The sequence below is a fragment of the Lingula anatina genome, chromosome 3, assembly GCF_051362555.1.
Source record: "Lingula anatina isolate TDL-2025a chromosome 3, LinAna3.0, whole genome shotgun sequence".
NCBI lineage: Eukaryota > Metazoa > Brachiopoda > Lingulata > Lingulida > Lingulidae > Lingula > Lingula anatina.
Genome location: NC_141769.1, coordinates 28299942 through 28318730, shown reverse-complemented (window position 1 = coordinate 28318730; position 18789 = coordinate 28299942). Strand labels below are relative to the sequence as shown.

Below are 18789 nucleotides of genomic sequence, written 5' to 3'. Positions count from 1 at the left end.
GAAAGATAAATTACAGCTTTGCCTGGCATGTAGGCTTGGAAAATATGACTTTGGGACATTTTATACGTAGAAAGATACCTTTTGAAAAACTAACTCCCTAAGTAAACGTTGTGTAAAGAATTTACCCCAAAACGTTGAGATGATTTGTGAAGTAAGCATTGGTGATGGAATAAAAAAAAACATCAAAATCAAGTACGCTTAACCTGAGTAAATCACATTAATTCTCTGAATGCCAGTATTCTAGCTCGGATCGTAATAACGAAAGAGGCAAATGTCTTTGTTGCCACAATCCTCAATCACGCCAATCTTCTTGCCAAAGATTCGCCTAAATTTTGACAAAGACCCAATGTGGTCAGCTAAATTTAGCCTATCAAATTCTGGTATTTTAATCCCTTGACTTCCCTAAAATATTAATTATTATTCCATTGTCGTTTTGATACTTACATTCGTGATGCTCCATAAAACAATTTCTAGCACTTTTATGTGTATTGGCGCATACTTCTCCTTAATTCATGTCGCTCACATTTTAAAATAAGAAAAAAAAAAAAAATCATCGAGCGAGCCGGAGTTGAACCAGCGACCTGAGGATATCTGAAATTTTCCACTGCAGTTCTCCGCTCTACCAACTGCGGTAAGGCGGGTGCAAGGTAGACGGGGGTTTTCTTCCAAGTTTTTTCCAAGTTTTTGGACAAAAATAGATCCAAAAACCCCTCGCTTTACAGAAGAGCAAGAAGAAGCTTATGCAAGTAAGGAGCATTTCTGAGATTTCCAACAGTAATTCAGGACCCGTGTTCTTTTTATAAATGTAAGATATTTTATAAGACTCATTCACTCATCCTCCCATCTTATTTAAGTTTTGAATTACTAGATCAATGTTTAAATTTTCAGTGTTTCTTTTATTCACTTTATTTTAATATTTCTTTAAGGAGATAACAGCGTTCTTTTCCCTATTTGCAATCAGCATCTAACCTCTGTCCCCTGTCAAGTTCGAAGTCCAAGGTTTGACTTTGTCCGAAAACCTGTCCACTGGCTTACTGATGAACACTATCAGCACTGTGAAATGACAGGTGCGACCAAGCTATCGTCTGCATCGTGATCACAATCATCATATCCCTAAGCCTACACTATTTTCGAAGTAGTGTTCATCATAGGCAGTTTTCTCTTTCTCCTTAGATAACTGCTTTATTTGTTAGTTCAAACCGCTGATCAACGATTTTGCTAAGGTGGGGAGACAAAGAAAAGTAGATAAAAGACTTAATGTAACTACAAAAAAGAATAATTATAGCCGTAATGATAAATTAAAACATAAATAATGTCTCGCTTCTGTCGGTAACTTAACATAATTACATAAATCGCTTCAGTTTAAAAATCTTACCATAATATGTAAGGTTCATCGACGGAAAAATCAGTTTTTATGCGATTTTTTTATAAGAGGTCTTTCTCTTATGGTGTGTCTTGAAACACAAGACGCGAGTTTAAGACTGATAAGGGAGCACTTTATCACGACACCCTAGTTGACGCTGCGAAACTCGCCCACTCGTTCTTATTCCAAGTTGGGATGTTACAGTCACTAATTTTGATAAAAAGCGGACAGTGGGGTCTTCTTGCACGTAGTAAACCAGTACAGCGTTAGGGCAAAATGGTGAGTCGTCTGTGTGTTGTAGCTGAATAATTCAAAAATTTCAATGATTTACTTCCTATTAAGAAGGTGTTGTACTGAATTTATTCTGCTTGTGGATATTTTTGTGATACTGCTTTTTTTCTTTTTTAAAGAAAATCATGGACCATGGTTAAAAAATGTAGAATTTGTGATTTTGGAGGAACAAAAGACAGAAGGCTTTCTTTCATGTTTATTTATTTATTGACTGATTTTATAATATAGTGTTTTTTCAAGGTAGACTTACAAGTAATGAAAAAAATTATTTAGTAAAAAAAAAAAGAAATGTAACTAAAATAAAAAAAAAACAACAAAAACACGTAATAATTATTTTAAAAATTGAAAAAGTTACTGCCCCGAGTGAGGATCGAACTCACGACCTTCAGATTTCCCGACATTACATGATTATGAGACTGACGCGCTGCCTACTGCGCTATCGAGGCTTCTGGAAATTTGCAGCGCATCTGAGCAACCCAGTCCATTAAAGAGACAAATCCTAATTTACACCCAAGGAAATCTTAATAGACTTAAGTAATTTACATCACAGGTGCGATCTCAATATCAATTTAATGGTTTTAAGAAAAAATAAATCTGCCCATGCGTATAACTGGACAGCGCCATTCAATACCTACAGATCACATGGTTAACTGCGTGAACCAATCATATCAAGCTTTTCACCTGCACGCTCACGTACGCTCCGTTGCTCAACATAGGTATGCTGCGGCACTGTAGACCCTCAGCAAACACGGGCAAAAGAAAGTGCGCTGTAATGCACTGTCCGCTGCCTATTCTAAACTACAAAGGGAATAGCTTAAAACATTAACGTTTAGTATAATAGACATTTACGTGCCGACCTGAGAGAAAAAAAAAACGTTTATAAACATATTCACCCCGAAAAATATCTTCAGATATTCTGAATGTTCAACTTGTCCTGAATTGGAAAAATAGCATTACTTTTGTTGAATTGGTAGATATAGACCATATGACTTTGAGACATTTTCAAACTTAGGTATTGTACCTTTAAATTAACGCCTGTAGCCTGCTCCTTACGTATTTTCTCAGGGCCTTGGCGAATGTTATGAATAGTAGCCAGAATCCCTAGCTACCTCTGCCATAGCTATTTTTGTGAGGATTGTTGTCAAAAACCTGCACAGACGGTAAGGAATAGGGGTGGTCTTATTATTATCCCCACTCTTCAACTTTTCTGACAGAAGCCGGGGATCATGTTATCATGCGCGTCTACCCGTCCATGCGTTTGTACATGTAGTTACATGTAGGCCTACCTATATATCTCCTCGGACATAAATATGAGTGAGGAAGTTGAAACTTTCGCTGTTGATGTGCCTTTCATCGTGGATATCCTTAGGCCATGTGGAATTATATACTGAGACTGGGGGTTGGTCTGTTCCTAGAGGGTGAGTGCTTCTTTTTTCACAATTTAATTTTAGCTAAATGTATGTACCTCTGGACCATTGGAGTGAAGATTTAGAGCGAGGGGTCTGGGGCAATGCTAGGCTAAACTTACAGCACTGGTGGGCTTATTAGTACATGTATCATTATGCCTGTGCATTGGCCTAACGGAATTATATAGAGTTACTCTGTGTAGAACTGTCCCTGGGGTTGGCTGTTCTATTTTTTCCTCACAAAAACAAATTTTATATACTGATTCTGATTGGTCTGTCTGTCCGCGTCGTCGATGTCGCCGTCGCCGTCGCTGTCGCCGTCGCTGTCCAACACAACGTTCGCCCCATTACTTACAAACCGTATCTTTGTTTTACTATAAATTTACCGTACGTCTTTGTTTGGTACAGAGGCAGTTTGCTTTCGAAAATCAGCATGATTGGCTCACATTTACGGTAATTATTTTGTGTTTTTATTATTATTATTTGCAAATTTTGGTGACGTTTGCCCGATAACTGCCAAACCTTATTTTAAAAAAGAAAACCGTGCCACACAGATAATGTGAACCTAATACGGTAAATAACTTGACACAAATTTTATCAAACATATCCTCTGTTTAATCTCCCCCCCCCCTCACCACCCCCAGGATGAAAAAGACATGCCCCGAGTGAGGATCGAACTCACGACCTTCAGATTTCCCAGGTGTTTTCATGATTATGAGACTGACGCGCTGCCTACTGCGCTATCGAGGCTGATGAAGGCTCACCTGTCGGCACACCTGAGCCGCTGGGCAGGTAACCTTACCTGCTTCACATGCGCAGTACTACATTTATCGGAATCAGTCTTGGTTTACAGTATCAGTTACTTATAGAATCCCCTTGATTGGAAAGGTAATCGAAGTTCTATCTTAGAAACTAAAATGGTTAAGGTGACCTGTTACATTGATAAGATTGGATAAAAAGGTTGACCTTTATGTATCGAAAACCTCGATGCTTACAAGAATACTGTTACAGAGATATAATGTTGAAAGAAAGAAATCTAGTTTATTCCAAAACGATTGGAATAAATCCTGTTTCAGTGGCACTTTTTTTCCCGTCATTGCGTCTCTAATTCTTTTTTGCTTATTTCCAACACGAAGCACTAATTTTTTCCTTAAATGATAAACCTTTTTCTTGCAACAAGACTAAGTTACAATTTGCTACTTATGCCTTGAATGTCAGTCCGCATACTGATGTGTCTGTGTGTACAGTATGTCTTTGTTTTTCATCACAAATTAAAAATAAAAACTCACAACTATTGAACTTTTTACTTCTTAAGTTGGATACTACAATTGTTCATAATGAAAAATGCGAGGCAAGATTTTTTCTAAATACGTCAAATATTATGCACTTATTACTGTATATTAACTTTCGTTTTGCAGGGGCGGATTTAGGCCGTCTTCTGGGTCTTCCGGAAGACGGTCAGATTTTTAAGTTTACATTGACGGGTATCTAATGTTTTCTGTCGGAAGACGGTCAAAAATGGAGGATGGATTAACAAAGAAGACTGTCAGAAAATATCTCTGGATCCGCCCCTGTTTTGAGTGCTTCAAAATATTCAATGATGACAAACTGTAAACCATGTTACACGCATTAGACAGTCTTTTTTGTTAACAGTTTACAAAGACCAACTTTGACGAAGTAGAGTATGCATTTTTGTCTATCTGTACAGAGTGTATTTTAATTTTTGTTTGTAGAAAGTGTTGACAGCACTAGTGGTCGTATTTCTCGTGAGCCACGGATTCGCTGCACCAGCGACCCCTACCGTCTGTGAGGAGAAGCTGAAAACACTGACGCAGAAAGTAGATATCTTACTGCGTCAGCTTCAGCTTCAGCAGATGTTCATAGAAGAACGTGCACGCACAGACGGAGGATCAGGAATAAAACAGGCGAGATGGAGTTCGATAGGGACAAGACCATATCATACGTCAAGTAAGTTAATCACCCCTGATATATATAACACTGATATAATATAAAATTTTATGAACTGAAAAGAGGAAGAAAAAAATGAATTTTGGAGATGAATGGGAATTCATTCTGATATTGTTTGCTGTTCTTGTTTGACTTTGGAACGTGATATGGTAGAGGAAATGTCGCAGATTAAGCATTAGATGGTAAGGTGACGTTTCTAATAAAAAGAGAAGGTAAAACGGATGCTTCGCTCTGTAACGTGAATCACAATCTAACTTCACTTTTAAAAATTTAAAGCCATTGCTGAAGACAAATCGAATTTTTCAAAATGAATAAATAAATAAATAAATAAATGTTTCAGCCCATACCTTAACTTGGTCAGCCGGAGCCGCTTATCCCCGGCCACCACAGAGGAACCTGTTTTCATTGTTCGGTATGTCCGCGGTGCTGAACGGCGTCGAGTTCCCCATCAGAACGCTCTCAGATCAGTTAAAGATGCCGAGTCGCACCAGTAAAGCATTCCACGCAAAGGAGCTGGTGCCGTTGGGCGTCGTGCCCCCACAGGTACGTATAATGAAAATTATCAATAATTTCTGTAAAAAAAATAGCAGTTTCGGTAGTAGTGAAATGAAGTGATTAGGCAATCGCCTGCCCAGCAACAGTCCACTCCGTGAGTGAAAAGAAAGGTTGGCTTGATTACGCCAAGTGGATCGACTACAATAATAATGCCAAACAATAGCAGCTGAACTATGTTGGTCAATAGAGCCGAAAAAAGCTTGTAATTGTTATAAGGATATTCAGAATATGTTCATGGTGATGATTCAAATGCACTGAAAGATTGTCAAACGCAATAAGAGAAAGGGAGAGACAGTATAAGCTTATTAACCTTTCCAAAGATCTTGTTCGATAGAGGCCTTTATCTTGACATAATTTTTTCAATCTTAATAGGACAAGTTATCTGAAATCGCAGGCCCGTATGTAGCTATTTCAAAAGGGGGGGGGTTCTTTTTCTGAAAAAGTGGACATTTTTCAATAAAAACTTCATGAACCTATATCAAATTTTACCCAGAGTGGACCTTTTCCCACCAGAAGGGGCGGTTCTTTCGAACCTCCAAACCCCCCACCCCCTGGCTACGGGCCTGAATCGTGCATATCAATCATGTTTGAAAAATATGCAAACAGTTCGATAATGATGATGATAAAAACACTTTCTTCTTTTTAAAATAAATTCCTCAGTTTATTTTTATACTTGTATCTCGATGCTGAGTATTTGTAAATAAAGCAGATTGCTCAGGCAAAATGCTGAATTTCTGCCACTGCGTTTCGATAGGTTGGTTGAACCAGGATTCATTTTGTTGGTGTAGGTACTTGCAAAAAAGACTGTACCAGAACAGATTGCAGAAATGAAAGAATGGTTCAAAGCTTGGAGGGACCAGAACTACAAAGTGCGGGATTACAGGAAGTACTTCAAACCTGTTCTTTGCTACCTTGAAGGCAAATGGTTGAAAAGTCAAGGAACCGACAAACTGCCTTATTCACAGTAAGTGTGAATCTGACAAAATCACAACCTTTAAACACATTTCTTTATTTCTAAGTTTTTAATTGTAGGTTACATACGTGTAAGAGATGGATACTATTGAATAGCTGTCCCGACGGTAAAATGGATGCTTAGAACTTGAAAACGGATTAACATATCACAATGTCCTCAACACTTTTGGGTAGGGAACACACTGGCTATAAGGGTAAATTTGTTTAATTTTTCCAAAAAAAAAAAAAAAAATGCAAAATTCCAAGAGGATTAATTGATTTTGTGTCAAATATAAATCTAACGCATATTGTAAGTATTTTTCAAATTTAACTTCCACGATACTCATATATGACTATGACTTTATGCCACACCTTGATTCATGATATCTTTCCCATAGTCCAGTTATTTTATATTCTTTCAATGCGGATTTTATTTTTCTTACTAAGATAGATTTTAAAAATAAACGACTGTCTATTACCTTATAACATCTGTCACTGCTAAGAGTGTCGGTTTGATACTTTGAAGAAAAATTATTCATTGTATGTATTTTACCGATAGGATGTTAATTGCGCAGCAGTGGACTTCCCGGTACCAGGCGTACAGTGGTGCGTTGCCACAGGAAAGGTAAGGAATGTCCTATCACACCTAACACATTAGAGGTCACTGTATGGTCGTAACAAACACAATCTGTCGGCACAACAAGTCTGGAGTGACCGAAGTAAGGCATAATATATATAAGGCCACACTTTTTTATTTTTATAGATGACATCCTCTGGGGACCCCGAAATCGGTGCGAGAGGGCGAAAAAAAAAAAAAAAAAAAAAGAAAAAAAAAACAGTCAAAAAAAAAAAAATGCTGCTTAAGTAAAGGAATGCTGTCAGTACACAGCTGGAAACACATATTTACCACAGAAACACGTATCAAACTAACAATATGTCTTTAACCATGCTCTCAAAATATTAAAGCATTGTGAATACTTAAAAGAAATACTTTTACTTAAATACTTTTTTCGCTACAAAAAAAAAAAAAAAAAAAAAAAAAAAAAAAAAAAAAAACCTGGTATGTGTTGCTTTGGACAGAATATCACTGAAATTTTCCGGGCGATAATTGCTGGCCGCCGCCAGCCTTTCGCATAATTGTAAAAAGTGGATATCTCCATGCCCAATATCAATGGCATGACAATCCAAAACGACGGCCCCGTTCTCTTTATAACTTTATATAATTAATTGTCCTGTAATTTGAAAGTAATCCTAGAGATGAATTTGATGGCAAAGCGGCCATATTTCCACGTGGCAGTAATACGCATGCGCAGAAAGCACATTTTCTGGCATAATCAATAACTACGTTTGCGACAACCGACTTCGATTGTGGGGGGGTGATTTTTTTTTTTTTTTTTTTTTTGGAGAACGGACGAAAATCGGTGCACGCGCAGGATGTCATCCATAAAAATAAAAAAAGTGTGGCCTAACACACAAGTCGAACAAAGTAACATGTCCTATGCCCAGACGTAATAAAGTGTAATTTTGTTGAACAGACTCCTTTCCTAACACTGATTTCGACATTACTTCAATACAACATGGCCCTATGCATTAAAGATTTCGCAGTTATGCCACTGCTTTTGCACATAAACATCAATTTGTATTTTCTAATATCTAGAGTAACTTTCAAGCCGACATCCATCATCGACTTCGAGAACGGCAAACCCGTGTTTGCCAAGTGGGACTACAGAGTTTTGTGTCACCCGGTGAATCAAGATATTCCCACCAGCACTTTCCGCGTTGTTGATGACCTTGCTGAGCGAACCCCTAGGCGCTGGGATTTGAACAGATTTGCTCATTCAACTTTAGCAAAGTAGGTATAAAGAAAAGGCCTAAGTCGATCCTTACCGTGATGTGATTTTTTGTTTTGGTGGATATTCTGATTTATTTAGCTAAGTTCATTCAATTTCACGTTAATATTTAGAAATACATGCATATGATGACATCAATCACGCACATTTCCATTTACCAACATTGTTTGGGTATTGGTTGCAGGTTTCAGCTGAACCCGATGAACCGCCCTTGGGCCAAGAATGAGGAGTTTTCGTCAAACTATGAATTCCTCGATCAGTTGATGGCTCAAATACCAGGTGCGTTACTTAATACTATACTGCCAAAATACAGGTATTTTCGGTAAATGACCACGTGAAATTATTACACACTATCAAAACGATGTGGCGTTTTAGATGAATATTTCATGTTGGTACTGAGAGTTCTGGAGTTTACAAAAATGGCAACAAATTTAGCCCGAGTGTGATTATCATAACTTGTATATAGTTTGCATTGCTGCCATTCAGGCGTTGACAACTATCCCGGACGGCTGTACGACGATTCATTTGCTGAACCAGTCCATCCGTTCACAGCTGCAACTTCCAAAGAACCGAAAGTAAGATTTTAGGTGAAAACAATTTTTCCTGGGGTTAAAATGCAAAAGAGAAAAAAAGAAAGGTTGAACAGAAGTGTAACTTAGATATGATGATTGTAATAACATACATAATTTATCTGTATTCAGCCGACATCGCTTGAACATTGCCATGCTATGCAAATCTGTTTTATTTGCTGTTGAATTAGCATTTTAATAGCACAATTACTCAATATTCCGTCTCTGAATGAGCATTTTGCCCAAGATTTAAGTGTAAAATCCTAGTACAGAACAAAAAGGTCATTGCCAAGTGTGTCTATGTAATTACTTGTGCACTTGTACTTGGCACATCAATTTAAAAAAATTAATTTTTCATTAGTTTAAAAACTGTTTATATTTTCCAGCTTAATACCGCCTACTACAACCGATGGTCTAAAGTGTCGCAGACATCTACCGGGCGTATGAAGGCGCGTCACAGAGGCTTCTCGGACAATTCGGTTTTTATGGCTCAAACCTCGCATCCTCAGGTACATTCAGTAAATTCTACTGTGCTGTTATGTCGTTTATCTAATACGTACCTCATGTTGTGCATGTAATAAGACAATATTAGACAATATTAGTTTTAGTAAATTTCAAAAAAAAAAGAGGTTTCTCTGTTTTGAAGGTTATTCACTGCGATCAAAATTTAATTTGTGTATTTGCCCTTATTTTAATACTCAGACGATAGCGCTGTTATTTGCGTTACATTTAGGGATATCTGTTGATCCTAACGATAAACGTATTTTAAGCTTGCTTATAGCCATACCGTTAACTTGGTTTCATTTCTAGGTCGCTGGAATGAAAGTCGAGGACTGCAACGTTGTTGGAGTGAATAAAGTATGTAAAAGTTATGAGCAGCGGTGGTCGTATGCCATACCGCTCTTCATAACTTACATAACCCCTCTGAGTAGCTGGAACCCATATGGACTTACCATCCACACAAAACTTGGTAAGAAACCCAGTACAATACAATCGTGCTGGTGAATATTTTGAAATTGTTATTTTGAATTTTGCTCTCAACTGAGTGCGTAAGGCACATAACATTGGATACGTTTGCATCAAAGTAACGTCATGATTGAGATTAATTTGCCTTTTTACTAAAATAAGCCAAGTTTTATATGTTTATATTATAGTTGTTCTGGAGAGGGAATTTCACTCGTGACGCTAAAAATTAGAAACCGAAAAAGTATTTATAAATTGTAATCTCAACAGTTTGATGATTCAGGGAAAACTTCAGATTTCCTGAAAATTGTCTTGCATAAAAAACCAACCCACATTGTAATTTTCAAACTAAAATTGATTTTTACAGGGTACAATGACCGCACTGTATTTACTGGAGGTCGCAATGGTGGTTTTACAACGGCCAAGGCTTACAACGGCACAAGTTACAACTTTTACTACACCATTCCCACGGAGTTCTTTGGAAGTCCTCAGGTAAACTTCACACAAATTCATCCAATAGACCAAAAATATTTTTTGTACAGACAGTACGATACCATTTTACCTGGAACATTTCTATAATTTGTCCAAATCACCAATGTATATCAATAATATCCAAAAGTTTTGGAAAAAATCTAATCTACATGCAGTCATAATAATGTTTCGAGTTTGGATGTGCACAATAATTCTTGATAAGCAAGTATAGTCTGCTCAACCTCTGGATAATATTATAAAACAAAACGTTAAACATGGCGTGCCGGACCTCGGTCACGTCGATAGTGATTTTGCGCCTGAATCTGACAACCAGGAAACAAGACACTATCGTAAATGGCGTCCATAGATGGTTTGTTATGCATTTTGATGTGAACATTTGACGCAAGCACCAGAAAATGTTTACCTATATACGCAAATATACATGTATGAATCTATTTGCATTTTGTAGAGCAATTTCAGCATTATAATGATTTAATAAGCCTATTTTGAGAAAATAATGGGTCTGAATTTTGTCTATTTCATTACAGCGCGGCGCAGCAGCCCCGAAGGGTGTCCTTGACCCGAATGGAGGCCTTCGCAAGGTCAGCACCGGTGGATTGCACTCCATTTTACCGAACATCCCCGGGGTAGGCGCTCTCCGTCAAACCTATCCCATCTTCCCCATCCATGGAGAGGGCAGCACTGCATGGAAGGAATACGAGGCTCTGGCTGACCTCGTTTTGAAGAGGAAAACGCATGCAAACATGTTTCTTGAACCACTGCAAAACATTTAAGGACGTCTTACTGATGGTCTTGTTTTGCTTATTGTTCAACATTTCAAGATACATTTATCAATAAATGTGGCATTACGCACCATTTTGTTTTTGTCCTTTTGTCACATAGTTGAAGGCGGTTACGTTCATACTGAGAATATCAGAAAAATCTTTATTATCTATCCTAAGAAAATGTAATGTTACATGTATATATGCTGGAAACAGCCTAGTTAGTCACATCATTGCTAAACATAAAAATAAAGCATTGCTGAAAAGTACAAAACATTTCGAAAATAAGAGACACTCTGTTTTTATTCTGCTTTGGCAATTTTCTCAAGTCCATTGATGATACGTCGCATAAACAGTATTCAACATTTTTGAGGTTAGGAAAGTGGAACAAATAAGGTGTATAGGGCATTGAATTTATACGGATCATTACGCAGATTATGCAGAATGCCGTAACACTTAAAACCTTGGCTCAACAATAAATGGCAATGGGCTTTTCTGGATAGAAAATACCTGTGGAATATCGATGGAAAGGATATTATTGATTCCAATATATCACGACATCACAACAAAACGCTTATAACATTAGGTCATAATTATAACCACTCCCAAATTTCGGTCATCAAATACATGTAACAGTATAAATGAGTATCATATGGTACTAATACCGATTTTCCGATGTTTTAGACCAATGCGTATTTTAATTAGGTGGAAAACTGTGGATTTATCTTATCCTTATATATATAAAACGTAAACGTGGTTACCATCTCAGATAAGAATGAATTAAAATGACATAATACTGGTTTTAACTGTTTTTTTAAAGAGAGTTTAAAAGGCATTGTTTAAAATACTGTCCATACGCAGGGCAAGTTGTGTCTTTCATAGTCGTCTTGGTTTTCGAAGGTTTTAACCAGGCAGCTTTCTTTTCAGCAGTTTAAGTCCAGAATATTCTTGAACAGAAACCAGACAACGTGCCACCATGGGATCATACAAGGTGATGACTAAAAATTCAACCCTACCTTAAAAATCCGTTTCAGCGAATTCGCTTTAAACCAATATCTGAGCACACATGCATTCCAAAGTCAGGATAAAGAAAATCAACAAATTACTTTGTGCTGCAAGTTTTATTTCAAATCTGAAATGTCAATATACAAAACATGGCACTTATATTGAATCCTTGTAATCTTATGAATTCAGAATTAAAATTGTGTGGGTTCAATAAACATATTCGCATGAGTTTTCCTCTTCAAAACGATGTCAGCCAGAGCCTCGTATTCCTTCCATGCAGTGCTGCCCTCTCCATGGATAGGGAAGATAGGATAGGTTTGACGGAGAGCGCCTACCCCGGGAATGTTTGGGATTATCATTCTAATCCCGCCTCTACTGACGCTTCGGATAACTCCCTTTGGATCGAGGACGCCCTTCGGTTTTGCTTCGCCGTTCTGAATGTCATGCGATAAAGATTTATAATATGAGATGGCAGATTTTATCATTTAAAAAAGATATAGACATAGGGGTGGCGAACGTGAGTGACTATCACTTGCTCATCTTTCAGCAGAAGCTTAATACAGACAAAGTCACCCGTCATAAAATACAGACCGTCGCCAATAAGATGAAATGTCAGGTGTCAAAAGCTGTTAACTTTCGTGTCAATATTTTGAACAAGTATCGCACCTACCAGGAAAGTTTTACAAGAAACATCCTATCAAAATGTAACTGATAGGTCAATTTACTTGAGTTGCTTCTGAAAAGAAATTTGTAACATTCTATTTTGCAATTTACTGGGCTTAATAAAATGTACAATCTAGCCACTAGCAAAATTCTACAAGACAACAAAAATATTTCAAGTTTACCTTAGGATTTCCGAAAAATTCACCAGGCGTGCTGAAGTAAAAGTATTCGCTGATCCCGTTGTAGGCAGTGGAGTTTGTGAACCCGCCTGTTCGCCCATTTGCGTGTACCGTTACATCGTTGTATCCTAGTTTAATTATATATATATATATATATATATATATAGAGAGAGAGAGAGAGAGAGAGAGAGAGAGAGAGAGAGAGAAAGCTAGAGAGAGAGAGCAGCCTTAAAACTATACCATGCTATTTGGATATTGAAATTGGCAAATGTAAAACACATGTGGGACATTTACAACATGTGAACCTACTTTTCATGTGTATCGTCAGTCCATATGGATTCCAATTAGCCAGCGGGTTAAGGTAGGTCACGAAGAGCGGAATGGCGTACGACCAGCGCTGCTCATAACTTTTACATACTTTTTTCCCTCCAACAAAGTTGCAATCCTCAACCTTCATCCCTGCTACCTATACAACGAGATGCGCTAGGAATAAAATTCACAAGGACAGAGTTTTGCTTTTTTCTTATAATTATTCTATCAAAATCTTTAAACAGGAATTACACTCACAATTATGGAAATGGTTTGAAACGACATTGAGAGACACCTTATAAACTAACAATCAAAGCCTTCATGTCGAAGTCTACCACATGACAACAGTTACAATTGGTTCTGTTGCCTGAAGAAGTCTGTGGGAGCAAAACCGGAATTCATACTACTTGTCTAGTGTGTGATGTAATTTTCCTTTCCTTATGCTTGAAAATATTTTTAATCTCATGTGTACTGTGGTTCCTTGATATTTGTCACCTGATCGAAACATTGGTGGCAGCTGTTTCAAACAAACAGTGCAACGTTTAAGTTAAAGACAACTGGGTTATTCAACAATATTAATTCCAATGTACAACATCCCTTCCAAAACGCCACCTCCCCCCCCCCCCCCCAAAAAAAAAAAAAACGTTTAAATCATAACACCCTACCGATGGTTGTGATGTTTGTGCCATGAAAACCGTGTTGTCAGAGAATCCTCTGTGGCGAGCCTTTAGACTTCCGGTTCCGGTCTGTGAAATCTTTGACCATCTGTGGTAAAAAGCGGTGTTCAGCTAAATAAATGGATTGGGGAAACTTAAATTAAAAGAAATAAGCAATCATTTCCAAACTATTTTTGCATTTAAATGCTGACCTTTTTATCATGCACGTTCATGCTAGCAGTAATAAAAGCATAGAAATTCAAAGACATTTCGTTGCAAGATTCAGTGTCAATGGGAAAGGCACACTCAGGTTGCAACATCAGCATTCAATTTCAAGTTTTGACTTCGATGTTTCCTTCGTTTTTACCTTTGCTGCTTTATCGGTGGTAGCGGTAAATGGGTGTGTGGGTTTGGAGAACGCGTCGTCATACAACTTTCCATCGTAGTTATTTGGACCTGGGAAAAAGATGTCAAGTTAACTAAGTCGGACATAGAGTATATTCTGCCAATTACCAGTTTTACCAAAAACATAGCATTAGGCACTGTGGTGTTTAATATTTAGAAAATGAAAGCGTAAGCATATATATATATAAAGAAGGAGGTAAAATGCCGGTATCCATCTCTTGGTCTATACCGCTAGGAAATGAAATTCACGTTCCTTTCACCATTTTGAGGGCATCTTGTTATTATGGTGCGCAACTTACCTGGGACCTGAGACATCAGCTGATCGAGGAATTCATAATCGGAATCGGCGAACTCTGAATTTTCTTTCCACGGACGATTCAATGGATTAAGTTGGAAACTGAAATCATGATAAAAATATGAAAACATTAATCCAATGTTAAATGTGCAAAATAAAAATAAAAAAAAAGGATTCTTTGCCAATAGCGTCTCTCTCTCTCTCTCTCTCTCTCTCTAGACGATATGCAATTTCAGGAAGAAACTTGCGGTCCATAATCAAACAGCAGCTTTGCCTAATTGAGGTACAGTGTATACCTACTTTTACGTTATATGAGAAAATTTGCAGTGCGCATTGCTTCATACTAACATTTCTGTATCATCCTTTGATCATTACCCTTCAAATGAATCAGCAATCAATTCAAAACAATACCTAAAGGTATCGTCTGGCTTTTCAAAGGAATATACACTAACATACTTAGCTAACATTTGCCGTGAGAGTTGATCCATTGTCCATCTCCTTGGGGTTCGTATACTCAAGTCATCAACAAGGCGGAAGGTGCTGGTTGGGATGTCTTGATTCACCGGGTGACACAAAATTCTGTAGTCCCACGTGGCAAACACGGGTTTACCGTTCTCAAAGTCGACGATGGAGGTCGGTTTGAAGGCATGTCTGTAAGATATGTACATAAAGTCCTGGGTGTATGTGTGTATGAATGACAGTTGTTTATTTAAATTGCCCCCAGTGGATGTGTTTATCAAATATCATCAGCAGCTGCCGAGTCCACTGGATAACCAAGAAGCCGGTACGCCATGTACTATTGATTGGGGGACTGAAAACGGGATGGGGGTGGGAGAGGGGATCATCATAACTCCTCCGAAACTGAGCGTGTTTAATTTGCATTTATCTTTGAATTAATTGACAACCTAGTATAGGTCCAATAATTTCATCAATGTAGAACCCTAGTACAAATGGATTGAATTAAGACACCCCTGTTATAAAGGAAACATGTTTTATAAATTATTTCTGTTTACTTGCTTCAATTTTCGTACAACAACATCACAACAATCTACATGATTTTACAGTATTACACAAAATGAAACGGACCTATAGATTAGACACAACACATGATTCCAAACATGTATTTAATCATATTTAAGTGCAATAGTATAGGTCAATTCAAAATAAAATGGAAAATTTCAACAGAATTTGAGTAAACTTATGCTACTTACCTCTCCAGTGGAATGGCCCCACTGTAGGCTTGGTACCGTGCGCGTTCCTCGTTGGATAAAAATGACCTATAAAAATAAAGATAATACGTTTATCAAACACAACACAACAACAGATTGGAGTAACGCCAATAAATTGGTTAGGACGGAACTTAAACAAATTAAACGCTAAAAAAGATTTCTTTAGTATAAGCTTTAAAAACTGATTTTAACTTTTTAAAAATGGAATGAACTTTGTGGGTATACCTTAACTTTAAACTCAACTTCTACATGGATCTTTAAAAGTTAAATGTGCATATTAAGTGAGAACATATTTCAGATTAAAGGCGCTAAACCCGATCAAATTGCTTAATATTATTTCATACTATACTGTCCCGCCTTTCAAATCACTATAAAGCATCGCCTCTTGATAGATTATACATCAAAAAATATATGTTACGTTGTTGTGACTATTCAAATGGTGGACAAAATCTGCTCACTGTGTAAAAGGCAGTTTGTCGTCTCCTTGACTTTTCAGCCATTTGCCTTCAAGGTAGCAAAGAACAGGTTTGAAGTACTTTCTGTAATCCCGCACTTTGTAGTTTTGGTCCCTCCAAGCTTTGAACCATTCTTTCATCTCAGCGACCTGCTCTGGCACAGTCTTCTTAGCTAAGACCTACATACATTGTATGTATAGTTAAGAATGACAGGTATCTGTTAAACGATCATACGAACCAAAAGCGCTGGACTGCTCCACGTATTTAGGACTCTATTTGGGTAAACTAAATTTACCTAATAATTGTTTCAAATGAAATTAAGATGATTGGAAGATATTCCCGCCCTCCAGCAGTATTAATGCACATTATACAAGTACTTAACAGATAACGAAATAAGAAGAAAAAAACAGGCGTTTCATAAATACCGTAACAGGTAATGCAGATTCTGTAGTAATGCAAAAATTAATAATGAGCATGAAAAGCAATTTGACAGATTGCCTTCTAAAACACGCAAAAAAAAAAAAAAAAAAAAATAGATGACGACGATGTCCCATGTTTAATCTAAAACTAAAAACGGTACTACAATGTTTTATTCTAATAGACGAAGACGAATACTCTTAATTAAATGTCTAGAGTAAAAGGTGTCACAAGCAACAACTCACTCCAAGGTGTATCCAGGACACATCTTAACAACTAACCTGTGGTGGCACTGCCGGCAGAGGCAGTCTTCGGCGTGGACTTTTGAACGTTTGGCCAGGCCTGTACATCATCAGTCCTTGGCCAGCCATGCGAAACTCAACTCCGTTTAACACGGCACTTGTGCCTGACGTGACGAAATAGTCCCTTGCTTGGGAATGTGGGAAAATACCTCCTGCTATCCAATTCATGTTGTGACCTGAAAAGGCAAGAATATAATTTAGATCGAAATCATAAGCGCCCTACAACGGTCTTTGTACAGCTTAGGAGCAATAAATAAATAAATAAATAAATAAATAAATAAATAATAATAATAATAATAAACAGGACGTTATATCCATTTTAGCCTCAATATAGAAAAACCTGTTTTGTGTATCTGCTTTATCGTTCCTCCTTTCTTCTTCTTTTTCTGCAATATGTGATACCCTTGAACAACTAAAACTACATTTTGCAAGATTTTTGTTGGGCTACGATTAAGCTGCGCCTCAATTAAGCTACATGTCTGCTCCCTCCCCAGACCCAACCTGCAACCCTAAGCAACCATTATCTGTCGCCTAAGGTTGGCATGAAAGCTCCTTCGAATTCTTTCCCTTTTCCTTCTCTCGTTTTTGACTAGGATAGCAATAAAAACGTATACTTTTTCTTACTTGACGTATGATATGGTCTTGTTCCAATGGCGCCCCATCTCGCCTGTTTTATTCCTGATCCTCCGTCTGTGCGTGTGCGTTCCGCTATGAACATCTGCTGGAGCTGAAGCTGACGCAGTAAGATATCTACTTTCTGCGTCAGTGTTTTTAGCTTCTCCTCACACACGGTTGGGGTGGTTACTGCCCTCCTCTCTGCGAGAGCGAAACCTTTGAGGCACACGACCAATAGAGCCAATAGCACCTTCTGAAAGTTGTTAAAAGCTTTTGTTAATGATATCTTAGTGCCGTTTAACAGAGACATTTTAAATCTGTTTTGTGCAAAATATATTGCTCACCGTATATGATACTGTCTGCGTTGCCGAAAAAAAATACTACGTGTAATCATTGCACATATAACACCACATGAAGCCTCCTTATTTTATGAAATAATAACATATGAAACGTTGTTCAATTTATAGAATTATGGTGCACAATAAACCGATTTTGTTTTGAGCGCGCTGTTTTAAGTATCAGTTTTTGAAAAAGTAAAACATATGTCGTCGTCGTCGTCGTCAGGTATCGTGCGCCTTTATGTCTGAAGGCACTACGTTCCATCGCCAATTCACCTAGCTCCCTCGTCCGCATCCCCATCCAGCTCTGGATGTTGGAGAACTATTGTGTTCTTTGCCCGCCACGCGCTCTGCTGCCTTCCATCTAGCCTTCCATGATGATTTTCTCTAGCCCGGTGCTTCTTCTAATATGTCCGTAATATGTCAGCTTATACCTCTTATGTCAGATAACGAAAAACCTACCATCTTAGGATACGGCAACCACCAGAGTAACAGTTCGAGGTATTAACGTGGCCAGTTTTATCTTTCCGATGTGGCACCGAAGTCTGTCAACGGCATTATCATGTGGTTAGAGGTTGAAAACGGTGTGCCTGGGGGCGGACTTAATCTCAACATCATGCATGCGAGGACCAACATATGCTTGGGACAGATAACAGTGTACTCAAGGAACGTCTTCTTTGGGAGACAGCCCAATGTTGCTGTAATTGTTAATACTAGGCCGGTAGACGTAAAGAGATATTTTGTTTCTCAGC

General features: G+C 37.8%; 2 protein-coding genes and 2 non-coding genes across 4 annotated transcripts; 1 reads left to right on the top strand and 3 right to left on the bottom strand.

Annotated features, from left to right (window-relative positions):
• Nucleotides 1–2009: 2009 nt before the first annotated feature.
• On the bottom strand, nucleotides 2010–2100 carry Trnam-cau (transfer RNA methionine (anticodon CAU)). Its single transcript is given in 2 exon segments — nucleotides 2010–2045; nucleotides 2064–2100. It is a non-coding gene; the product is annotated as a tRNA-Met (tRNA).
• Nucleotides 2101–2795: 695 nt separating this feature from the next.
• LOC106152737 (uncharacterized) lies at nucleotides 2796–11263 on the top strand. The gene is made up of 12 exons (XM_087009515.1): nucleotides 2796–2814; nucleotides 4794–5028; nucleotides 5369–5571; nucleotides 6372–6547; nucleotides 7094–7159; nucleotides 8192–8386; nucleotides 8569–8663; nucleotides 8871–8959; nucleotides 9340–9462; nucleotides 9764–9923; nucleotides 10284–10408; nucleotides 10936–11263. The coding sequence occupies exons 2-12, from the start codon at nucleotides 4935–4937 to the stop codon at nucleotides 11179–11181; spliced, it is 1572 nt and encodes a 523-aa protein (XP_086865641.1). The 5' UTR covers nucleotides 2796–2814; nucleotides 4794–4934; the 3' UTR covers nucleotides 11182–11263.
• Trnam-cau (transfer RNA methionine (anticodon CAU)) lies at nucleotides 3718–3810 on the bottom strand. Its single transcript has 2 exons — nucleotides 3774–3810; nucleotides 3718–3753 (listed from the first exon to the last, which is right to left on the bottom strand). It is a non-coding gene; the product is annotated as a tRNA-Met (tRNA).
• A 1053-nt stretch (nucleotides 11264–12316) lies between the features above and the next one.
• Nucleotides 12317–18629, bottom strand: LOC106164888 (uncharacterized). The gene is made up of 12 exons (XM_087009513.1): nucleotides 18500–18629; nucleotides 17709–17952; nucleotides 17064–17260; nucleotides 16369–16544; nucleotides 15893–15958; nucleotides 15138–15332; nucleotides 14686–14783; nucleotides 14349–14437; nucleotides 13991–14113; nucleotides 13326–13482; nucleotides 13020–13144; nucleotides 12317–12608 (listed from the first exon to the last, which is right to left on the bottom strand). The coding sequence occupies exons 1-12, from the start codon at nucleotides 18500–18502 to the stop codon at nucleotides 12366–12368; spliced, it is 1716 nt and encodes a 571-aa protein (XP_086865639.1). The 5' UTR covers nucleotides 18503–18629; the 3' UTR covers nucleotides 12317–12365.
• Between the last annotated feature and the right edge of the window lie 160 nt (nucleotides 18630–18789).